Here is an 11,296-nt window from a genome sequence, read left to right on the forward strand (position 1 = left end):
AGGGCACTTGCTGATGAGCGCCAACCCTTGAGGATTAAATATCCAAACTCCTATTATGTATTGTTTGGATGTTTTCCGCTATTTAGTAATAATCGTCAAATAAATTTCAGAGTATTGCTTCAAGTAAAGATGCTAAGATATTAAATGTGTGTGGGAACTTTCTTGCTTTCTACATTGCGAGAAGTATTAAGAAGAATATGCAGTGTACCTAACCTTATCTCTTTAAAAGTATTTTGGAATATTTACATTTAAATTTTTGGAATAGTAGGAGAATGTCGGGGTCCGCGGCACAGTTCAAACAAGATATGCCTCCGCCGGGAGGTTACGGGCCTATAAATTTTAGGAAAGTACCCGCTAAGAGATTATTAAGCGGTGAGTTTGTATCATTGAATTACATAATAATCTTTTCATCCGTCACTGTCTCTTGTAGGGTACGCTATATTCGGAGGTTACGTCGGAATTACTTTAGGTGCTTTTTATTTGTATACGTTAAATTACAAATCTGTGAGGGCAAGAGAGCTGGAAATGAAATCGGCCAGTTTTGCTATATATCCAATGTTGTTGGCAGAGAGGGATCGAGCATTTCTTAAACAGCTGAGACGTAATCGAGATGAAGAGGCTGATCTCATGAAGAACGTAGAGGGTTGGAAGACGGGCACTTGGTATGGCGAGCCAATTTACCAAACTTTGGAACCTGACACATTGATTGAACCTATGGCATATGAGTTTTTCGTGCATGGAAATTTTAAAGATTTCTCTAAGAGAGCCTTGTTGCCATATCTTTCATAGTTATGTTGAGCAAATGTTATTAATGCTTAAGGGTAGTTTCTGTCATTAGCAAATATTTGTAGGCAGGTCTTTTCATTATTAATAAACCAAATTTAAGAACTTGTTCATGTTTATTGATTAAGTCCAGTTTCCATAGAAACCAATAAATAAGTATACTTAAATTTTTGATAGTTTTTGTAAAATATATGTGTATAAGATGGATTCAAAGGACCGAAATTGCAAAGCAGATGAGATAGATGATGAAAAATATTGGAAACCTCAGTATAAAGGTGACAGTAGAAAGTGGTTGTTAGGAAATGGTCTCACTACATTTGCTGCATCATTTCCACTGTCAACAATGAAAGAAACTTTTGTGTGGAGTAATCCACAGGATGATGAAAACAATATCGGTAATAACTAAAAATTTGAATGCAGGGTGCACCACTGAGAAAACTAACTAATTATATTTTTTCAATTCCTTAGAATCTGTAGTAATATATTTGTTCCTTCTTCTGACAAAAAGTTAGGTTTATATCGTGTAGCATATCTGTATTTTTCCTTTAATCATTTACAATATCAATTTGCTAAGATAATAAGCAGATTATTATTATAAATGCATTAAAATATATGAATAAATATTGTGATTAAAGAATAACAGAATTTATATTTTTCAAATGGAAGCATTCAATTTGGGGAATTAAGAATTGGTCAACTCATGATCTATGAAACAATTGTGTTAGTAACATTATTTAAATATTGTAAACACATTGTAGTTATTTTCAAATTTTAAGTGACAATATTTCATTGGTAATTCTTGTTTGTTTTTAATTTGATTACAATGCTCACCTCAGGTTAATTATGATTCAAAATAAATAAGAACTAAAAGTTCAGATTTTCACGAAATTATATATTTTCATTTTTTTTTTACAAAACTTCTGGATTCCTCCTGCATCGGTTTTTTCTGAGTCGAAATTGCTGACGTTTCGCCAATCATTCTGTTGGTTTCTTCAGAGCTTGAGAGCCAGTTACCGTCAAGCTCTGAAGAAGCCAACAGGACGATTGGCGAAACGTCAGCAATTTCGACTCAGCAAAAACCGACGCAGGAGGAATCCAGACGTCTTGTAAAAAGTATTACAGTAGCTTGTGGACTTTTTCTTTGAAAAATTATATATTTTCACATAACATTTTTGTCGACAACACCGTGTCTTTATCAAATATAATATTTACAAACTACCTGTTACTACATATACTGAAAAATGACAATAAAACCTTAATTAATGTTGTGAGAATTTAAGTATAATAATGGAGAGGTATTTAAATCTAATTGATCGTTAAGCAATATATTTGAATGTCTCATTTTATTAATCTCTATGGCTTCCAATAAGTTTAATTTTCTATTTTTTGTGGCTGTATGTAAGATATCAAAATTGTCGTCAAAAATGTGTTTTTCTGTGTTTAAGTGTGTAGCATAATTAGAATCTAGACTATTGTTTTTAAACGCTGTTTTATGTTCGTTAATGCGTTTCTTGAAGGATCTACCTGTTTGTCCAATATAAATTTTAGGACACAATCTGCATTTCAACTTGTAGACACCTGATTTTTGAGATTTTGGACATTTCGTTTTATTGTTTTTTAAAAATGTTCCTATTGTGTTGTTAGTTCTGAAAGCTATTTTTAAAGCAAATTTTGGACAAACGCTTTAAAGCTTTTTGGTTAGTTTTGGTTAGTTAGTTAAATTTAACTATAATGGACGGAATGTAGCCGTTGTTCAGTGCAATTTGTTTAATGATATTAAGTTCTTTGAAATTTTCTGTTGAGAGTGGCGTATTAAGAAGTCTGTGTATAAAAGAGTGAAATGCAGCCATTTTGTGTGTATAAGGGTGATTTGAGCTGTTATGTATGACTGTGTCCGTGTGTGAAGATTTATGGTAAATGGAAAAATCTAATTTGTTTTGCGTTTTCGTAATAGTTAAGTCTAAAAAATTAATAGAATTATCCAGTTCAATCTCGATAGTAAATTTTATACGATTATGTAATGTGTTAATGTAATTTAAAAAAAAATTCAATTGTCTGTCCGTTCCAAGCAAGCAAGCAAAGATATCATCCACGTATCTATACCACCATAGAAAACTTTTACTTAAAGGATGCTCTAGTATAATATTTTCCAAATTATCCATAAAAATCTCGGCTAACAAAGGACTAAGTGGGTTTCCTATAATCAAACCTTCCTTACAGATTATTAAATTCAAAATAATTTTGGTGTAAAGATACTATTAAGCAATCTAATAAATTTTGTTTCACCAATAGGTTAATCTGTTTCCGAGTGAGGATAAAATCTATTAAATCTATCAAATCCATAGGTGGAATACTGGGAAATAAGTTTTGTACATCAAAAGACAATAGTGTTGCGTTAGAAGGGATTTTGATATCTTTAATTTTGTTGATTAATTCAGCAGAATTTTTTGTTGCAAATTTTTGTTTAAAATATATGTAGAACTTTAAAATATTTACTAATTTTGTTGAGAGTGTAACTGCTGAAGCTGTTACATAAGACACGACTGCTCTAATGGGCATATCTTGTTTATGTAATTTAACTAAATAATATAATTTCGGCAGTTGTCGATTCATAATTGTTAAAAAATAGTTGTCTTTGTCACTAAATAGAGTGGAGTTAGTAATTACTTCCTTGACTTGTCTTTGATATCACTCGGTAGGATCGTGTTTGATACATTGGAAAAGTTCTGGTTTAAGAAAATTGTTGGTTTTTGAAATATATTCTTTGAGATCGATAGCTATGACTGTCTTCCCTTCATTTGCACGTGTAAATATTATGTTATTTTCAGAAGCTTTGTTTTCGTTTTTACTAGTTACATTTGAGAAATTTCTTGGTGTTTGTGGTTATCTATTAATTGAGAGTTTATTATATTCGCTAATACATGTTTGTTTAAATTAGAATCGTTTATGTCCTGAATTGCTGATTCAAAGTCGATCCCCAAACAGTCTAATTCTTCATTAATTTTCGAGTACTGTACCTAAGTTAAAGTTGAAACCTTTTTCCAGAAATTCATCTTCATTTTTAGAAAAAGTTGTGTCTGTTAAGTTTATGAACCTGTTGTAAAATTGGTGGTCGGTATACTTTGTAATAAGTGGCTTGCTGTTAGATATTTTTGTTTTAGAAATTAATTTGTCTAACTTTAGTTTTTTTCTAAGAAATCAAGTGTGTAAGATTCTAGGGATTAAGTCTATGAGACAATTCAGAATGTATTTCCTTTACATAAATGTTGTTTGTATCCCGTTTTCTGTACTCGTGTCTTCGTTCTTCCTTCATCCATTTCGTCTGGCCTTGGATCTGGGCTTACCTTGCAGCGGGACTTCTGTTGTTGGTTTTTAATTTAATAAACTTGGGAAAAACCTTATTTTCTAGATATTTGTTAAAAAACCAAATGTTTTGGGAACATATTCGGCAACAACAAAATTAAATTTGCAATAAAAACTTTTAAATTAATCAACAAAATTAAAGATATCAAAATCCCTTCTAACGCAACACTATTGTCTTTTGATGTAGGTACAAAACTTACTTCCCAGTATTCCACCTATCGATGTGATAGATTTAGTACATTTCACCCTCAGTCGGAAACAGGTTAACCCATTGGTGAAACAAGATTTATTAGATTGCTTAATAGTATCTTTAGACCAAAATTATTTTGAATTTAATGGACAGATATACATCTCTAATGAAAGTTTGATTACGGGAAACTCACTTAGTCCTTTGTTAGCTGAGACTTTTATGGTATAATTTGGAAAATATTATACTAGAACATCCTTTAAGTAAAACTTTTCTATGATGGTATAGATACGTGGATAATGTCTTTGCTTGCTTTGTTGGAAAGGACAGACAATTTAATTCTTTTTTTAAATTACATTAACTCATTATATAATCGTATAAAATTCACTATCGAGATTGAACAGGATAATTCTATTAATTTTTTAGACTTAACTATTACGAAAACGCAAAACAAATTAGTTTAGATTAGATAAATTAGATTAGATTAGACCATAAACCTTCACACACGGACACAGTCTTACATAACTGCTCAAATAAGCCTTATACACACAAAATGGCTGCATTTCACTCTTTTATACAAAGACTTATTAATACTCCACTCTCAACAGAAAATTACAACAAAGAACTCAATATCATTAAAACAACGTCTACAATCCGTCCATTATCGATAAAATTATAAATAAAAAACTAATCCAGACAACAGACAACACTAAAACGAAATGTCCAAAACCTCAAAAACCAGGTGTCTACAGGTTGAAATGCGGATCTTGTCCTAAAATTTATATTGGACAAACAGGTAGATCCTTCAAGAAACGCATTAACGAACATATAAGAGCGTTTAAAAACAATAGTCTAGACACACACTTAAACGCTGAAAAACACACAACACAAAAGAAACACAGAAACACAATAGAAAATTTCAAAGAACTTAATATCATTAAGCAAATTGCACCGAACAACGGTTACAATCCGTCCATTATCGATAAAATTATAAATAAAAAGCAAATCCAGACAACACTAAATCCTATTTATCCAAAACCTATTACAGAACACGGACAATTTAAATAATTACATACATAAGAGAACCTCGCCAAAAAGCTTTAAAGCGTTTGTCAAAATGTGCTTTAAAAATAGCTTTCAAAGCTAACAACACATAGGAAAATTAAAAAAAAAAATAAATAAAACGAAATGTCCAAAATCTCAAAAATCAGGTGTCTACAGATTGAAATGCGGATCTTGTCCTAAAATTCATATTGGACGCATTAACGAACATAAAAGAGCGTTTAAAAACAATAGTCTAGATTCTAATTATGCTACACACTTAAACACATAAAAACACATTTTTGACGACAATTTTGATATTTTACATACAGCCACAAAAAGTAGAAAATTAAATTTATTGGAAGCCATGGAGATTAACAAAATGAGAGATTCAAATGTGTGCTTAATGATCCATTAGATTTAAATACCTCTCCTTTATTGAACCTAATTTTCCACCTTATTAATTAAGGTTTTATTGTCATTTTTCGGTATATATAGTAGCAGGTAATTTGTAAATATTACATTTGATAAAGACACGGTGTTGTCGAAACAATTGTCATGTGAAAATATATAATTTCGTGAAAATCTGAACTTTTAGTTCTTATTTATTTTGTTAAATGTATTTTCATCAAGGAAAAGCCACCTCAGTTCAATGATTGCAGAAGGCATATTTTAGTTTAATTAGTTTTCTCGTAAACTAAAGTAATCTCTCCAAAGATACCCTGTGTAGATAGATATTGTTAGTTTGAATGACAGTGAATTATATTACCAGGCAAAAGGAAAAATTTGTTTCTGAAGCAATTCTATGAAGCAGCAATAAAAGAAGTAGTTGATGAGAATGCTCCTAAACCATGGTCCGCAGAATACGGTACTGAATACGATGAAGAATATGTCGTACCAGGTTTTCAGGCGAAAAATGAGCTCTATAATAGGAACACGGAGGTAGGTGAGTAACTTTTACCCACATTAATTTTTTTAAAGTAAAAGTTTATTGCAGCTTTTTCAAAGACACCCACTTTATTCTGCCGCACATGTCTCTTTTTACAACTTCAATTTGCAAAATAACTCAAGCGGAGTACCCTCTTACGGTGTAACAAAGGTGATGGATCCAAGAAAAACTTTTCATAGAAATGCTGGTTTTTCAAAACCCATTGACGAATGCCTGGATGAAAGTCGTTGATCTGCTTTTAATAAATGTTCTTTCGTGCTAAGTATATAGCACATTCACATTTACGTAATACAGTTATGAATTAATAATTTGATTTTATTTAAAAAAATCAGTGATTCTTTCCAATTTAAAAAGACAGCCGTATCTTTGGTTCTAGGCATAGAACAAATACATTTCCGTTTCGCGTCAACCGCGCCATCTAATGTTAAATAATAAAACCCAATCATCGGTCCGTTTCGATCGAAATCTCGCATTGTTTGCCACCTTAACTTAGAATTAAGTTTTAAAGTTACGGTATGTAGGTACGTCGGCAATAAATTTGGAGAACTTGATTATTTAATAAAGTAAATATATTGAATATATGGACAAAAATTTCGTTTAATTAAATATTCCTGCTCATGATGTCTCGGTGTCGATGGAGTTGTCCTTGACGTCCTTTTCGTTTACGCATTTGATTTCGTAACAACAGTCAGGAAAGGGCTTCGATAATATACCAGGCATGACGTAACATGGCGGCCGAGCTTGTATTGGGGCACATCTAAAGAAATAACCATTTTTAAGCAGAAAAGTTCGAGTAAGCATTTCGGTCTAATTACGAGCTTACCCACTGAGTAGAATATCTCGATCTTCTTGACAAGTTGCAACGGCGCAAAGGTCGCCAATTCTTTTAGTTTCGCTCTTTTCAAAGGAGCCTAGTTCATACATTCCGCTGTAACAATACCCATCTAAAAAGTTTTATATTGAAATTCTTGAGAAACGTTGAATGGTACTCGAACCTGCGTCGGGTGTTGATGGATCGCGTTTTATAAGCCCTACCCACGCAAACGCACCATGACTTGCTAACAAAGTTGTTATAAACAATGTAATGGGCGACATATCTTGTCCAGTGTAAAGAGAGTTATTAAATCTTACCCGGCACTTAATTCGAACTTAGCCGATAACCTCGTGCCATTCACACGAGTAGCTAGATTACAAGTTACGTTCTACGTCTTGATTGGTCATCGTGCTTATCCGTCGTTGTTGAGGTTATGTTATGTGTATGTTTATGGTATGGTGTCATTGGTTTCGTGTTTGGGGTTGAGTTGATGGTCAAATCAAAGCGAGAAAAATTTTGGGAATTCCTGCCAAGTGCCAAAAATTTGTATATTTTTAATGGCTTAGATTCTTTCAGTAAAAAGACTAATTTATTTTGTCCTGCCGTCGTGTCGCCTTGGAACAATAAAACAATAATATTTGTGATAGGTTTTATTCTAATCAATCCAATTTAAATAAACATAGAAAGATAGTGCGTAATCTCAAGTCCAAGCTTGTTTCGTATGATAAATCAAAATATATGTACAAGTGTTTGGAAACAAACTGTAACAGTTCTTTTCGTGATAATGTAGGATTAAAAGTTTATTTAACTGATGAGCATAGAAAACAGATTGAATGTGAAGAGAAGGAATTTTCAAATAAAGAAGGTACATATACTTTATAAATGGGTAAAAGTATGGCCCGGAAGACATTAATAGAAAAAAGAAACAATTCCAGTTATGTTTTACCGACCAAATTAAAATATAAAAAAAAACAAATATTATTTTTGCACTAGATCTGGTAAGAAACAAAAAATACTTACCTTCCTATATTTCCTAATCCTGATTTTACTTCAATTTTATTCTTAGGGAAAGTCCAAACCAAAAGCTTAAATAAAAGACTTCAAAAAAGTCAGGGATCATGCAAATTAAACAAGTACTGCATTAGTATGATCAAGGATATTGAAGTAGAAAATTTATTAGTGACCTGGATTAAATCTCACTATGGTCACACGATTGACTTACAGCATATAAGGCTTGCCCAGATGGACAAGTCCATAGTAGCATCTAAACTTACATTAGGAGTCTCGCCGTCAAGGTTAGTACTAAATATCTCAAAACATTCGCAAATGTTTAATTGCGGTGAAAAGTTTTTCAGTTTACCATTTTTGTAAAGTAAAATGATTAGATAAAAGCTTGGATGTGCTCCTAGAATATGTTAGGGATAAGGCCGTTCATAGAATTATAAAAAATATTAAAGGTAAGTACACTATTCACACAAAAAATATTTTGACAAGACATAGAGCTGCTCTAATCGATAAAGAGGATAATAATAAATATTTAATTAGTACTCCATCTCTCAATAAGGAAATTAAAGAAATTTATTGTATAAAAAGACTTCAAAGTCAAAGCTGTTGTGCTTAAATGTGTAACGGTTGTAATATGTGTTACCACACATATTCTTGCTCTTGCAGTGATTTTTCAATTCGAAATTTTATATGCAAACATTCATTTTGTCGCTATGTTTTACAATAAAGAAACTAAATTGACAGAATCACAGCAAATGTTATGTGAAGAAAATAAAAGGGGGACAGTAACTTATTAGAAAGGAATGTTGGTAACTTTAAAGATTTAAATGGGGATTTTTCTGCTCGAGTATTATCTACAATGAATTAGTTGCAAAATACTGATCCAGATACTTTGAATGACGAGGTAATTCTGCAAATTCAACATCATTTAGACATAATTGACAAATTAGTTGATTTACTTAACAGTTCCACTGATTCATTCGCAGCAGTTCACTCTAATGAGCCTGTAAATAAGAAGATTCAAAAGCAGAATAGACTTTTTTCAACTCAGAAAAAAAGGAAAACTAATAAAAATCAATCTAAAAAGCCATCCGTTTTAGAAACTGTAGCAATAATTGCACATTTAAAAAGTAATTTTAATCAACCATATGTTTCCTATAATTCGTCTTTAGAAATTGTAAAAAATTCTTATTCCGTTTTTTTTTGTTTTTGTACAAAGTTGTTTTAATACTATCATTATTGTAGTTTGTAGGTGAGTTTTAGGTACTAGATAACTTTATGTGTTGTAATGAAATACCTAATAAATGTTTGTAATGAGTATAATATCATGGTATTGGATTTTTATTCCTATAATATATAATCTAAAACAATACCTATACAACAATACCACAGACTTATTTCATATTTCTGTGACAATACAACATGCATGTTCGTTAACACAAATTAAGTCTCCTTTTTTTTAAAAAAGAGCGCGGTCTATCTATCCAGTTAAAACGACGCGTAAGCACGACCAATCAAAACACGGAACGTGACTTGGGAATTAGCCGTTCGTGCATTCACTAACCGTTTGCTACTATATACGTAGGCAGTAAGAAGTCATTTTATTCTAATGTTCTGTTCAACGTAGCTCCATTTCGAATTGGTGTAAAACGCGCGAAAATGGTAGAATGTTTAATGTGGGTATCTACCAGTTGACGTAATCTCATTCAACCACTTAATGTGGTTCACATTAGTGAAACTCTCTAGTGGCAAACCTGGTATATTATGAAAGTCGCAAGGTCAAGGTTTGAACCGTTTCCAAAACTCTGATAAGGGAGCTTTGTCCGACGTAAGTAAATCACAAACTCATTTAACCATGTTGTTATTAAGGGTTATCCTCTTTATTATTTTTGCAAATCTGGTTGGGACGGTGGACGGTCCCGACAAATCGGCCAATCTTTTCCAGGGACGAGTGAATTGCCCTCCGGGACAGAGATTTGTGCGGTCTAAGAGCGGCGGTGCGTGCAGAACGCCAGTAAAAATAAAATTCCACTAAGTTCAACGTAAGTTTACGGCCTACCTTTGGTGACAATCATGTAGCTACTTCGAGTGGTTTGCAGTATTTTTGCAGGCTGGCTATATATTACATTATATTGGACAGCCCCGTTTTAAAATGCCCTTATAATTTGCTAGAGATATATTTATATAATATATTAAACTTAAACTGCTTGTAAATAATTTGTGTTTACCATAACAATGGATTTATATAAAAATTTTAATAAAGTGTGAGATTTACTGTAGTCTTCTTTTTGCACTCATCAAGGAACTGTCGAGGTGTTTAGTAGTTTTGCAAAGTGCTGTGCAAGGTGGTCACAATTAATTACATTAAAATAACTGCAATTTTGTTAATAGTTCGAAAAATTTATACAGGTGTTTTTTAAGTAATCTAATCTTTTAAAATCAAACATTAATGGTATTAAACTGATATTTAAAATAAAAATATCAAATAGCTAAATTGACCTTAGCTTTCTTAAATTAAACCCAACGTTGCAAAAATGGATATTTCATGTTAATTTCAAAATAGTACACTGTAAAACCTATTTACGCTATTCACCTCTCTAGAAAACCTCGTACAACACTAACAATACCGCTTGTGAGCTATTGTTGTGACTCGGTTATGTTTTGTTTGTAAACTGGGCCGATTTAAATTAATAAGTAATAATGAGCAAAAATCTTTATTAGATTAGACGATAAACAAGATATGCTGATTCACCCGATGTTATTTTCTAACTTACCGTCCATTTCAAATATCGCTTGTCAAGATGTCGGTAATTGTACCATATACGATCTAACAAACAATAGCTACAGAAGTATCAAATAAGAGTGTAAGATAATAAATTAAAAGAATAAGAAATAGTAATCAAATCACATTTGAGGCTGTCACTAAAGTTAGATTTGCATTTGGATTCAGATGTGCAAATATGACAGTGGACCAGTTCGTTACTTATCCAAATTAAAAACATATTCCTATGGACATGCTGGGTAAGTATGCACGGAAATAATTTAACGAAAATCTCAAAAATCATATCCAATGTTAGTATACAGAAAATAACTCCTTTTCCGCTCGCATCACTGCAAAAAATAATTTAATTACTATTTCGCAATCTCGAAAAAA

At 31.9% G+C, this 11,296-nt stretch overlaps 3 protein-coding genes and 1 long non-coding RNA gene across 4 annotated transcripts; 3 read left to right on the plus strand and 1 right to left on the minus strand.

The window, feature by feature from the left end:
• The first annotated feature begins 196 nt into the window (after positions 1-196).
• On the plus strand, positions 197-892 carry LOC132700794 (NADH dehydrogenase [ubiquinone] 1 alpha subcomplex subunit 13). The gene is made up of 2 exons (XM_060668333.1): positions 197-372; positions 431-892. Exons 1-2 carry the CDS (start codon positions 273-275, stop codon positions 787-789), a joined length of 459 nt encoding a protein of 152 aa, XP_060524316.1. The 5' UTR covers positions 197-272; the 3' UTR covers positions 790-892.
• A 60-nt stretch (positions 893-952) lies between these two features.
• On the plus strand, positions 953-6,779 carry LOC132700795 (uncharacterized). The gene is made up of 3 exons (XM_060668334.1): positions 953-1,058; positions 6,147-6,316; positions 6,372-6,779. Exons 1-3 carry the CDS (start codon positions 986-988, stop codon positions 6,552-6,554), a joined length of 426 nt encoding a protein of 141 aa, XP_060524317.1. The 5' UTR covers positions 953-985; the 3' UTR covers positions 6,555-6,779.
• Positions 6,780-6,876: 97 nt separating this feature from the next.
• Positions 6,877-7,454, minus strand: LOC132701279 (uncharacterized). The gene is made up of 3 exons (XM_060669077.1): positions 7,319-7,454; positions 7,147-7,267; positions 6,877-7,080 (listed from the first exon to the last, which is right to left on the minus strand). The coding sequence occupies exons 1-3, from the start codon at positions 7,416-7,418 to the stop codon at positions 6,939-6,941; spliced, it is 363 nt and encodes a 120-aa protein (XP_060525060.1). The 5' UTR covers positions 7,419-7,454; the 3' UTR covers positions 6,877-6,938.
• Positions 7,455-7,869: 415 nt separating this feature from the next.
• On the plus strand, positions 7,870-10,405 carry LOC132701280 (uncharacterized). The gene is made up of 3 exons (XR_009618751.1): positions 7,870-8,002; positions 8,204-8,432; positions 8,485-10,405. It is a non-coding gene; the product is annotated as an uncharacterized LOC132701280 (long non-coding RNA).
• Positions 10,406-11,296: the final 891 nt, after the last annotated feature.

This window comes from Cylas formicarius, unplaced genomic scaffold (genome assembly GCF_029955315.1).
Source record: "Cylas formicarius isolate icCylForm1 unplaced genomic scaffold, icCylForm1.1 PGA_scaffold_4__25_contigs__length_36172078, whole genome shotgun sequence".
Lineage (NCBI taxonomy): Eukaryota > Metazoa > Arthropoda > Insecta > Coleoptera > Brentidae > Cylas > Cylas formicarius.